The sequence below is a fragment of the Dama dama genome, chromosome 30, assembly GCF_033118175.1.
Source record: "Dama dama isolate Ldn47 chromosome 30, ASM3311817v1, whole genome shotgun sequence".
Lineage (NCBI taxonomy): Eukaryota > Metazoa > Chordata > Mammalia > Artiodactyla > Cervidae > Dama > Dama dama.
The window spans coordinates 20,568,161-20,581,736 of NC_083710.1; the positions used below are offsets into that span (position 1 = coordinate 20,568,161).

The 13,576-nt window shown below is 40.5% G+C and overlaps 1 protein-coding gene across 3 annotated transcripts in view; it reads left to right on the top strand.

Annotated features, from left to right (window-relative positions):
- Nucleotides 1–13,576, top strand: part of LRCH1 (leucine rich repeats and calponin homology domain containing 1) — a 210,336-nt gene that overhangs the window by 142,418 nt on the left and 54,342 nt on the right. For all 3 annotated transcript variants that reach the window (XM_061133487.1, XM_061133488.1, XM_061133486.1), the window contains exons 5-9: nt 2,552–2,688; nt 3,498–3,625; nt 5,163–5,226; nt 8,465–8,567; nt 11,059–11,186. In XM_061133487.1, coding sequence (XP_060989470.1) covers nt 2,552–2,688; nt 3,498–3,625; nt 5,163–5,226; nt 8,465–8,567; nt 11,059–11,186 — 560 coding nt within the window. The remainder of the gene's footprint in view (nt 1–2,551; nt 2,689–3,497; nt 3,626–5,162; nt 5,227–8,464; nt 8,568–11,058; nt 11,187–13,576) is intronic.

Consider the following 13,576-nt stretch of genomic DNA (forward strand, 5'->3'; position numbering starts at 1 on the left):
CTATTTATACATAGTCCCCCTAATTGTCAGCTCTGTTTTTAGAAACAGACTGTGAGGTGGAAAGAGCTCTTCCTTTAAGTTTCTTGATTCCATGCTGTCCCAGGGCTCACCTCCTGTCTACCTCCCACTGCTGTCCAAGCACTTCATCAAGGCAACCGGGACAAGTGAGGCCTGAGGAAAATCACTTATCCTGCTATTGGTTGGAGAGATGGGTCTGAGCAGAGAATTCCTTGGGGGCAATTAAAAAAAATACACATCCAGCTTGAATTAGAATTCAAAAATTCTGATTAGAAAAGATGTATGCACCCTAATGTGCATCGCAGCAGCTGCTGCTGCTGTTAAGCCACTTCAGTCGTGTCCGACTCTGTGCGACCCCATAGACGGCAGCCCCCCAGGCTCCCCCGTCCCCGGGATTCTCCAGGCAAGAGCACTGGAGTGGGTGTGCACAGAAGCACTATTTACTATAGCCAAGACATGGAAGCAATCTAACTGTCCATCAACAGAGGAATGGATAAAGAAGATGCGGTGCATTTATACGATGGAATATTACTCAGCCGTGAATAAGAATGAAATAATGTCATTTGCAGCACCATGGTTGAACCGAGAGATTAGTGAAGTCAGACAGGGAAATACAAATATCTTATGATATCACTTATATGTGGAATCTAAAAAAAGATACAAATGAATTTATTTACAGAACCGAAATAAACTCACAGACGTAAAAAAGAAACTTAGGGTTACCAGAGGGGACAGGGGGAGGGATTAATTAGGAGTTTGGGACTAGCAGATACACACTATTATATCTGTGTGTGTATGCCCTGCTATATAGCACCAGGAACTATATTCAATATCTTGTAATAAACTATAAGGGAAAAGAGTCTGAAAAAATATATACACATAGTAGTTGTTCAGTCACTAAGTCGTGTCTGACTCTTGGTGACCCCGTGGACTGCAGCACGTCAGGCTCCCCTGCCCTCCACCACCTCCCAGAGTTTGCTCAAGTTCATGTCCGTTGTGACAGTGATGCTATCTAACCAGTCTCATCTTCTGCTGCCCCCTTCTCCTTTTGCCTCCAATCTTTCCCAGCATCAGGGTCTTACACATACATACATATGTATGTATAACCGAATCACTTTGCTGTACCCCTGAAACTAATACAAGCGTTGTAAATCAACTGTATTCCAATAAAAAAACATACACATCCTGGGTTTCTCTTACACAATTGCCTGCCTGTCATGGACCTGAGTTTGGGAGCTGCTGAGTAACGATCTTGTTCCACTGTCCTTGCATTTCAGTCTCATGACTCTTTTCTTTAATACAGAGCAGTTCACTAAGGTATGAGAGAGGGAATGTCCCAGAGTAAGTTGACCACACCCAGAGTAAGTTGACCTCAGAAAAGGGATTGGTTGCTAAGTGAGCCTTTGTTGGTGGAACTTGAAGTAGTCTAGCTGAGTAATGTGAAAACCCTCAGGCAGTACAGGGGGAGTGGAGGGATAGTGTTATTAGGAATACTTTCTCAAGGTCTCTGCCTTTGGTTCCTCTTCTTCCTATAGTCCCTGGCCTTCATCTGCTTGAGTATCTGAAAGCACCGCATATCACCCCTTACAGATTTCATAACAAACGTGGTGAGGCCCGTTCTGAAATGAGCCCTCTGTCGTCTCTCGTACAGAGATCTTAGTGATTTGCCCCGTGTCACCCTACATGTCTGGCATCGCTCAGCCTCTTTGCTCTATGGAATACATTGGAGTTCGTTTCTTGCAGCTGCCAATGTCGGTTGGAATGCTTGAAATTACTGAGTGTTTGCTATGCCGCTGGGTGGGGATTTTATGCTAAATATAATGTTGTGTCTTGTTTGTGGAGCTACAGAAGACTTCTTTTAAAGCAGTAGAATAAAGCCTGATCAAATCAGAATTACAGGGTCTGTTGCAAAATTCCAAATTTGATAGCATTTATTTTTTAAAGTGGTGTTAAACAATCATGAACATATTTCTAGTAACTCGTTCTGAGATTCTGCCAACCCACATACACAGAATACATAAGGATATGTTGTAATTAGCATGTTATTCATAAGCTAGCAAGCTGTTTGAAAACAGTTGGAAGTTAAAACATAAGCATATCTTGGTGTGGTGTGGCTTATGTGATTGTTTTGCTGGGAAAAGAGCCTTTTTATTGTTGTACATGTATAGCATTTGCAGCTCTTATCAGAACTAACAATAGATTAAAACTTTTGGGCCCCCAGTGAAAGCTTTCCTCTCTTCTTCAGTAAAATGTTATATTGAGCTGGCCAAAAAGTTTGTTTGGTTACTGAGTATGTTGTTCAATAAAGTTCTTGATGAAAATGAAAATCATGTCTTTTAGTTTTGCTTAAACCCAAACGGACTTTTTGGTCAATGCAATATAAACATAATGTATATTCCTCATGCACAACTTGATTTTAATTATGCTAAATGATATATCTCCTGATAAGCAGAAAATTTTTGAATGTTTACCCACTTAATCTTATTGCTTTCTGAGTTTTTTTTTCTTTTTTTCTTTTTTCCTGTTCTTTTAGAACTAGTAGATCTTCCCTTGGTAAAGTTTGACTTTTCCTGCAATAAAGTGCTCGTGATTCCCATTTGTTTTAGAGAGATGAAACAGCTGCAAGTATTACTGCTTGAGAATAACCCTCTGCAGTCTCCTCCAGCACAGGTGAGGGGTCTCTCAGCAAAGTTGTTGCTGCTGGGGGTGGGGGGGGGGGGTATGCTATCAATAGCACCTAAGCAACTCTCAGCAGAACCGTTTTTTTTTTTTTTAATATTCTGCAGAATTAATGTATGAGACATGATCATAAACAGTCACAGTTTTTTAAAAACTGAAACCTCGGGTACATCTGACTACAATATGTCATCTTCTGTGACATCAGGTTGTTTACCAGCTTTTGCCTCGCTGTTCTGGTCACTGCAACTCCAGAATTATATTTGATTATTTCACTTAACTCAGTTGCATTGATCATTTGTGCATGCGTTTGAAACTTTTTCTGGAGTGTATGGTTTACGAAAGGAGTCATAGAGTCTTTTAAAGTTAGCTGGAAAATGGAGTTTGACCATTTAAAAATATGATTGTCAGTTATTTAGAGACAAGATTCAAGCTCAAATATTAAACTATGTGAGAACAAAATTAAATGTATATGCTTTCAGAATTGGAACATTTCTAGGTCAGTCATATGGCATACATACTTTTTACACTATTTTTACATAAATATATTTCTGTTAAAATTTTGCAGTTTAGTGCAGAGAAACTAGAAATTTCTTGAGCACAGTCTCCTATTCAGGTAGAATTTGGAGGAGATGATTGCCTTTAAATCTTACCTGTTTTGGAGATGTCAAGTTTAGTGATTGTTGTTGACATATTACTTAAAGTGAAAATGCAAAAACTAAGACATATGGAGTGAGATGTCTGATGTTTGCATTTTGTTTTGTCTTTAAAAAATGAGCTACTTATTATTATTTTCCCCTTAGATTTGCACCAAGGGCAAAGTGCACATATTCAAGTATCTGAGCATCCAAGCATGCCAGATTAAGACAACAGACTCCCTTTATCTCCACACCATGGAAAGGCCACATTTACACCAGCACGTGGAAGACGGGTGAGTATGACCACCGTCGACTGGAAGCCCCATTTATAATTTGTTTAGCCCAACACACTCCCAGTAAATAACCCCCAGAATCCTTTTGTTTCACTCAACCAGTACAGTTTTATACATCAGAGTCTCAGCCACTTTTGGAATAAGAATGGGAAAATTGATAATGTTGATAATATTTTGTCATCTTTCAATCTCATCTACCCTCTCCTAATTAATAATCAGTCCTTCTTGAGTGCTGCCTATGTGTGTGCATACATGTATATACACACCTGTTTATGTATAGCCTTATAAATAAGATCTATAATATAAATGTGTATATATTTTACTTATTAGTTCAAACAAATATATCAAACTGAGACATGGTTTTCTAAGTTAATTTTTACAGTGCTTCTGGAACATTGTTAAGAAACAGTGCACTCTTTATTTTTTTAATTATCTTTTAAAAATGCCCTGTGCATAGTTTTTGCCATTTTCTATTTAGAATGGAAACTTTAGAATCATTTCGTGTGTCCTTGACCATTTTGTGGCATAAATTGGGCCTTGAATTTTCAGAGAACAGAATTCTCACACTCAACACACTTGTAGACATGCAGGTTGTTTTTGAGATGTACTCATTGCAGAAATATTTCCTTAACTTTTTACTAAAAAGTAAATACAGTGACTTAAGATCTCAGCCTACCTTAATGGTACCTTTATATAATGCTTAAAAGAAGTATTCATTATTTTATTGTTTTAAACATACTATCAAATTTATTTAGTCACTGGATAAAAGTTTGCAGAATTATTGAAAGTTAGGATATTTCATAACATGAAAGGTAAGAGCAACTGACAGATTTTGCTTTTAAATACTCTAGAATTAATAAAATAAGAAAATTGTTACCTGATTAAAAAAACAGGCCACTCAGGTAGAATGTAAATCCAGACACAAGGAATTCATTTTACATTATATTTAGACAGTTCTGGGGCTTCCCTTGTGGTCCAGTGGTAAGACTCTGCTCTTACAATGCAGGAGTTGCTGGTTCAATCCCCAGTCAGGGAACTAAGATCTCATGTGTCAGTGGTGAGGCCAAAAATAAATTAACTAATTAATTAAATTAAAAAATTGTCCAACAGACCGTTCAAGAATCTGATTTTCATTAGGGCCTTGTCTTGGTGGTGGTGGTTTAGACACTAAGTCGTGTCCAACTCTTGCAACCCCATGGACTGCAGCCTGCCAGGCTCCTCTGTCCATGGGATTTCCCAGGCAAGAATACTGGAGTGGGTTGCCATTTCCTTCTCCAGGGGATCTTCCCAACCCAGGCATCGAACCCGGCTCTCCTGCATTGCAGGCAGATTCTTTACCAACTGAGCTATGAGGGAAGCCCAAGTTGGGCCTTGTCTTAATATCCTTATAATATTCAACTGATTTGTTGCTTTTGGATAATAATAAAAATTTATATAGCAAAGTCATTATTTTGATATAAGTTGATGTATGTTGTTCTGAACTTTGTCATTTTGATTCTTTTCTAAATGAATTCAATATCGATGGCATATAACCCAGCAAGAAGGATTCTGATTCGGGCGTTGGGAGTGATAACGGAGACAAACGATTATCTGCCACAGAGGTAAAGTTCGGGATCAGATTATTTTCCTTCTGTGCCTTTAGGTGTATCTGCTTGCATTCACTGGCCTCTTGGATAAAGGGAATTGCCTGAGAACATGTGATAATGTTTGTGAAAGTTATTTGAAATTTTCTAAGTGTTCTATAAATATTAACTGTTTTTAGCTTTTTCTGCATCTTTAGTATTTTGTAAATGTCTCAAGAATAGAGTCCCTGTCTCCTTCCCCTCCTCCCACCCCACCTCACATTGTCTAGAATATTCTCGCATGCTTAATAAATATTATAAAATGACTAAGTGGTGTGCAAGTACCCAGGAAGTATTTTTATAAATATCAGTGTTTGTTTTTAAATGACAGAGTAACTTAGGAAAAGGCTGTTAATACGCCTGCATAAATGTTAAGCAATCAGATGTTCATTGCATTCTACCCACAGGAAATGCATTTTTAAGTAGCCATAATTTTTACAGCAGTATTTGTTTTTCGGAAATTCTTAGATTGTGTTCTTTTCAGATAATACCAGATAAAAGCTTGGTGATTTGTGAGCTAAGAGGCCTCCCACACTAGAGCTTTGTAAAGTGGTTATAAATAACTCATTTAGAACATTTGTTACATATAGTTTGTTCGGTTCCCAAACTCTTTCACTAATAAATCATCACGTGCAGTTTCTTGACCAGCAGAGCTAAGAGGGACAGCTGGGGTAGGGGTGGAGGTATCACGATGCCTTCACACACACACGCACACACACACACACACACACACACACACACACACACACATATCATGATGCCTTCCCTTTTTGAGGGAACTTACTGAGGTGGACTGAGCCACACATACATATACACTCACACACTGAGTTTTTGTGGTTATTGAATTCTGAAACATTGCAATACTCTTTTACGGGCTTCTCTGGTGGCTCAGTGATAAAGAATTGCCTGCCAATGCAGGAGATTCGGGTTTGATTCCTGGGTTGGGAAGATCCCCTGGAGAAGGAAATGGCAACCCACTCTAGTATTCTTGCCTGGAGAATTCCATGGACAGAGGAGCCTGGTGGGCTAGAGTCCATGAGGTCGCAAAAGAGTCAAACACGACTTAGCGACTGATAATACTCTTTTAAGATGTGATTAGTAGGTCAATTACTCTTAAGAAATCTGAATTTTTACTCTTTGTATATATAAATCCAGGAAAATTGCCTTTTCCCTGTTCTCTTTAGGCATTTGAGATTTAATATGTAGCTAAGATATTTAAATTTATTTCCCACAAAATATTTCATAAGGCAGTGTATTAAAAATTAGTATACCTTAATATTTTTCTAATATAGAATATTTCAAAAGGAAGAAGAGTTTATAGGCAGAAAAAGAAAGCCAATATCAATAAAATGAAATTACCCTCATGAACCTACATGAGTAGTTTATTGTGATTCCCTGGGGGAAAAAATACTCAACACATTGCTTTATAAGTTTTATTTAATTCAGCTCCCTTAGCTGTATTAAAACTCATAAGTCCCCTGAAATAGTCCATTGTTTCAGAAATTACTCACCCGAGCTTATTTTCTATTAAATTAAAACAGACTCTGCTTTATCCTTTATCTGTCTTCTAAGGATAATTAAGTTCATTAATAAAACATTAAACAAAGAACTTCATTATCCTTTTGTTCCCACTTAGTATAAGTAGGATGCTAATATTCTAAAAGGAGGCCAAGGGTTTATTTTCTCCTTTTTAACTAGATGCATATCTTGGAATTTTGCTAAGTTTTTAAAGATGGGAGGAGGGTAGAAGGAAGGACTGCAGAAAGGATTATGTTCAATAGAATAAAGTGTGCACATTTTCCCTTTGTCTTTTTGTCTTCCTATTTATTGCACATTATAGTCTCATTACCTGAGAACACCTCCAAGAAAGGTGTGTTTTACACGGATAAAGGTTCCAAATTATTCTATGTAACTTTCTATTTTCAGTTTATTTGGCAAATATGTTATCATCTGCGGTCAATCTTGTTCCCTACTTAATACCTCCTTGTCGGGTTTAGAATTCACGCTTCATCCCCCTCTTTGGCTGTTGCCATTGTCTGATTGATTTCACATTTGTCACTCAGATTGATTTAGCATTTATCACTCAGATAAGCAAACAGAAAACAAATGTGAGGCCCAGTAAAGAGCTGGGTAATGAATGAAATGCACGTTTGTTTTCTGCCAGTTTCTGAACAGTCTGTACATGTGTCCAAAAGTAAGACGAACACTGTATGGTACAAGTCACAGCCTCGGGAGTTTAGGAGCAAGCCACAGTCACCTGAAACCTGCTCTGTGGGGTTCCTGATCCCTGTGATTGGGAAAGCTTTTCTCGAAATAGTGACGCTAAAGTGGAGACATAGGAAAATACATGAGGCTTCATATTTCACATGTGACAGAATCATAGATTATCTGAATAAGCTTCATCAGTTAGTGTGGGAAACAAGACCCCAAGGGAGAACTAAGTCTGATTACTAAATAGAAGCATTATTCTGAAAATTGCACAGAACCCATGTTCCTTTTAAGTACTATATTTAAAGCAGCTTCTTATATATTTAAAACAGCTTCCTCTGCCTAAACAGGGAAATAAACTGAAGCTCGATGTTGTGTGTAAAGATGCACTGTAAATAAATGAGATGTTTCGGGGGCTGACTGCCTACTCTCTGTATTTGGCCCCGTGAAACCTTAATGTACTTTTGGTAAATCAGTACCGTTGTCAGATCTCAGCGCACCATTACTATGATAGCAATCGATTAGACTTAGGGCTAGCTTGGTAGTGGATTTCCAGTTATTTCTTTGTTCGATCAGATGTTATCCAGTCCTTCTCAGTGTCCTGACTCTTAGATTAGAAAATATCATTAGGAACCAGAAAAAAATTTCAGATCAAAATGTACGTACAGAGAAGTATGTGTGTGTTAGCTTGATGAATTTTGAACAAGTGAGCACACGCAGACAAACAGTTCCTAGTTAGAGAAAGAGAGCTGTACCAGCCACCCAGGAAGACCCCCTCATGCACCCACCCCCCAACCCAGGAGCAGCCACTATCCAGACTTCAAACACCATAGATTAATTTTGCCTGTCTTTGAATTTATATATTAGTGGCATTATCCTTTGGTCTCTTTTACTCAGTACTATGTTTGTGAGAATCACAGTACTTTTTTTTTTGATCACAAAACATTCTCTTAATCTGCCTTGATAACACTTCTCCCTTGAATGAGACAGTGCCTCGTTTTCTTTTCAGCCTTCTGATGAAGACACTGTTAGCCTCAATGTGCCAATGTCAAACATCATGGAAGAAGAACAAATCAAGGAGGACTCCTGCCATCGCATTAGCCCAGTTCAAGGTCTGAGAATGAAGGATGGGAAGAAAGTGCTTGTTTTGTTTTCAATATTTGTTCATTTATTTGGCTATACTTGTCTTAGTTGCGACCCTGGGGATCTCCCATCTTTGTTGTGGCATGTAGGATTTCGTTGTGGCATATAAACTCTTAGTTGTGGCATCAGGATCCATTTCCCCTACCAGGGATCGAACCCTGGACTGCTGCACTGGGGACGTGGAGTCTCAGCCACTGACCACCAGGGAGGTCTGGCGAAAGTGCTTGCTTTTAAGTTCCAAATGCTATGTTTAAAATGTGTAGAAATACGGCAACGGTAATACAGTAGTTACTGTTTATTGAGCATTTCATCTGCACCAGGCACTGGCTAATCTGTGAAGGTGATCGCGTTTAAAATTTAAAACTCTGAGATGGATACTCTAAGCACTGTGTTCTATAGCTGAGGAAGTTCAGTTCAGTTCAGTCACTCAGTTGTGTCCAACTCTTTGCAACCTCATGGACTGCAGCACCCCAGGCTTCCGTGTCCTTCGCCATCTCCTGGAGTTTACTCAGACTCATGTCCATCAAGTCAGTGATGCCATCCAACCATCCCATCCTCTGTCGTCCCCTTCTCCTCCTGCCTTCAGTCTTTCCCAGCATCAGGATCTTTTCCAGTGAGTCGGTTCTTCGCATCAGGTGGCCAGAGGATTGGAGCTTCAGCTTCAGCATCAGTCCTTCCAATGAATATTCAGGAGTGATTTCCTTTAGGATTGACTGGTTAGCTCTCCTTGCAGTCCAAGGGACTCTCAAGAGTCTTCTCCAACACCACAGTTAAAAAGCATCAATTCTTTGACACTCAGCTTTTTTTAAGGTCCAACTCTCACGTCCATACATGACTACTGGAAAAAACATAACTTTGACTAGATGGACACTTGTCGGCAAAGTAACGTCTCTGCTTTTCAATATGCTGTCTAGGTTGGTCATAGCTTTTCTTCCAAGGAGCAAGCGTCTTTTAATTTCATGGCTGCAGTCACCATCTGCAGTGATTTTGGAGCCCAAGGAAAGAAAGTCTGTCACTGTTTCCATTGTTTCACCATCTATTTGCCATGGGACTGGATGCCATGATCTAAGTTTTCTGAATGTTGAGTTTTAAGCCAGTGTTTTCACTCTCCTCTTTCACTTTCATCAAGAGACTGTTCCTTCACTTTTTGCCATAAGGGTGGTGTCATCTGCATATCTGAGGTTATTAATGTTTCTCCCAGCAATCTTGATTCCAGCTTGTGCTTCATCCAGCCCAGCGTTTTGCATGATGTACTCTGTATATAAGTTAAATAAGCAGGGTGACAGTATACAGCCTTGACGTACTCCTTTCCCAGTTTGGAACCAGTCTGTTTTTCCATGTCCAGTCCTAACTGTTCTCTCTGTTCTAGAAGTGGCTGTTTTTTGCTGGCCACAAGTCTTTGAGGTCTTCCCAGGTGGCACTAGTGGTAAAGAACTCACCTGCCAATGCAAGAGACATAAGACATGGGTTCAGTCTCGGTGGGAAAGATCTCCTGGAGGAAGGCATGGCGACCCACTCCAGTATTCTTGCCTGGAGAATCCCATGGACAGAGCAGCTTGGTGGGCTAGGACTCCATGGGGTCGCAAAGAGTCAAAAACGACTGAAGCAACTTAGCAGGCAGGCAGAAATCCTTGAAGGTGACGTGGTCCTACCTGGTTCTTTGCAGCATCCAGAGCAGCTAGAAGAGATGCACCTTTGCTCCTTCGTCCTGTCCTGCAGCATCTGGAACAGTCTGGTTGGATGAGCTCTGACAGACAGTGCTTTCCCCTCCATATCGCCCTCATCATAGTCACTCTTTGTGTTATGATTTCGGGTCCTTATTTTTGTCCTTTCCCACACTTTCTTACCATGTTCCCTAGTTTTTCAAATTCCTAGAATGTTTAGCATTATACCTGCCATTTAGTAGTTGCTCAGTAACTATTCACTGAATTTTGAATTTGAAATACTTACTTGTCACATGTTGCGGGGAGCACAGAAAGCCCACTTTTATATTTTTCTCTTCTCTGTTCCTTAAAATTACAGGAGATTTCATTTCTTTCATAAGAAACTAAGCCATAAAGGGGCCGTGACTTTTAAAAATTTTATTATTTGGAGGATAATTGTTTTACGGTGCTGTGTTAGTTCTGCTGCACAAGGAAGTGAATTAGCTATACGTGTGCATATATACCCTCTCTCTTGGACCTTCCTCCCACCCCACCCCATCCCACTGCTTTAGATCAAGAGGCCTTGACCATTAGATTTGGGGTTTTCTATTTCTTTTACTTTTATTCCCCTTCTTTCTCTTTTTTTCACCTGGTCCTCACATCCCATAGGGAAGATAAAACTTGGGTCATCATATACCTCCAGACGAGATCGCGGAGAAGATTGGGAAGCTAGATGGTGTATTTTAGAGTCATCTATGTTTTTATTCATCTGTTTATTAAATCATGCTTTGTATCTCTCTTTTTATTTTCCTCATAGGGGAATTTCATCAGGAATTTCAGCCGGCGCCTTCATTTGTGAGTGGCAATGACAACTCAGGAGAAGAACGAGACCAGTTTTCCCATGGAACCGATGTGCTCCATTCGGAATTTATAAACTACATTAAGGCAAGTTGAGGGTCAACTGTTAGTAATTTTTTAACTTACTGAGTTCTGTTTGGCGCCTTAGAGTTTACACTCAAGGTTTCCAATCCATCACCTTCAATCTCGGCTTCCTGCCACCTTCCTCAGGCCTATGTACCATCTTCTCAGTGCCTCGCATGTCTATCTGCTGACATGAGGACCTGGTCCCTGCCATCCATACCTGTTTGTCTGTGTTTATGTATGATTTTCTTTTGCATTCGGAAATTACTAAGCTTTCCAGTAGTCAGTGCATCATATAAGTCAGGAAATTTATCAGAATTGCTGTGACCATCCCGTAAAAGCTAAAACAGAGTTTCATGTGCTTTTCAATGTATTTTGCTGCTGCTGCTGCTGCTAAGTCGCTTCAGTCGTGTCCGACTCTTGCGACCCCGAGACGGCAGCCCGCCAGGCTCCTCTGTCCCTGGGATTCTCCAGGCGAGAACACTGGAGTGGGTTGCCAGTTCCTTCTCTAATGCATGAAAGTGAAAAGTGAAAGTGAAGTCGCTCAGTCATGTCCAACTCTTCTCCAGCCCATGGACTGTAGCCCACCAGGCTCCTCCATCCTTGGGATTTTCCAGGCAAGAGTACTGGAGTGGGTTGCCATTGTCTTCTCCACTTTCAATGTAACCTAGGAAAATGCTTTTCTTGGGAGTGTATTTATAGTGAAAGGAGAAAAAATGAAGACTTTTAAATTCTGGAAATGAATATGTTCCCTTTTTAGGAAGGTTACTCTGTGGTCACTTATTCCTGAGCAGGTTTAGTGGCACTGAGATGTTGAAAGGTTGGATGAAGTCTCTAAATTGTCAGACGAACTTTCATCAGAGCAACGGCAACAATGAGGGGAAAACCAGCCCTTTACAAAGTTGGTGGTTGAGGTTCCACTTTGTGACAGGATTACGTGCCTTGGTTTGTTTCTGTCCGTCCTTTGGCCTTGGTCATGGCACCCAAGGATCACAAGGATAATCCTTTTGCTTTAATTCAGATACCTTGTGGGTTGTGAGAGATGGTGGTCTCTGAGTTGCTGTGTTAAAGTCAGGCCTGGGGTCTTTAGGTGCTGGTCCTTATTTCCTGAGGATGGTGTTAGGATGGCTGGACTCTATCCAAACGAATGTCTCCAAGCATCACCTTCAAGGGAACTGGGAGAAAAACAGCTGAATGATACACTGCGGGAGGCTCTGGTTTGCTCAAAACAGACACAGTGATTCTGGCATATGACGTACATTTGTAGAAAACCTATTCGTTATTTTGTATATTTAATTCATCAGCTCTTATTTCAAATTATCTCACACACGCTGCCTCCTTCTGTCCTCCACCTCTTCTGATGTGGCTTCGGTGGAGCCTCATCATTGCTTACTCTGATGACAGCAGGAGTCCCCCAACCCCCTGCTGAGCATCCAGCATCCCGCCCCCGCCAGGCATTCTCCTAAAGTGAAAGTCTCAGACTGTGACTCTGCAGCCGGTGGCTCTCACAGGACGCTTCCACTTTTGATGCCTGTCTGTCAACCCTGAGACAAGTCTGTCAACAAAACGTGGAAAATTGGGCTTTGGTCTTTCTTTTATGATCAGTTCAAGTTGAGGGTCTACTGGTGGAAGCCCTGAAAGAAAACAATTAAAGTGATAGTGGAAAAAAAAAGCATGTTGTTTCAGAAAAGCAAGTTTCCTAGATTTAGAGATTTCGGGTCCATGGAAATAGCCCATGGAAATGGGTCCTGTGGGTGGAGTCTAGGGGAACAAAGGTGAGTGTAGAAATCTACCGCAAATATTTCCCTAGTAAACACCCCTGCAGGAGGCTTCTCTTGGCAGGTGGGGAACTCTAAGAGTAAAGTGAAACCTAAATCTACAATGGAAAGTTGTGCACTGAAATTCAGGCCCATTTTAGGCTCGACTTGCATCTCTTTTAAGGTGTGAGTGTGTTTGACCGCTCTCCACTGTACTGAATTACTCAGCCCTCGACCATCAAGAGCTCTGTGTTTTATATATCGTGTCTCCTCTCCTTCACTGAAGTAGCATCTTGTGCTTTTGTAACTACAGTTGATCCTCATTCACATAGTTCTGTTATATAGAGTCTCCTCAAACACTGAATTGTCTAATCCCAAACTGTTGCTCCCATGGGAGATACAGGGTTTTTTAGGTTCCTATGAACCTCTGGTCACACATTTTTGTTAGCTGGTTGGTACATAACCTGGTTTTATGTTTGTTCCTGCCTCAAGACACTTGATTTAATGTGGATTGTTGGTTTGTTGACATTGAACTTGCAGCCAAGAAAGACCCTGTAACTCGTGCAGAAAGGAAGCTTACCTAACACAGGTGTTTTCTCTTTGAGGTACATCACAGCCTTCTCATGCTTAGGGCGATAAGACAGCACTCCGGTGCTA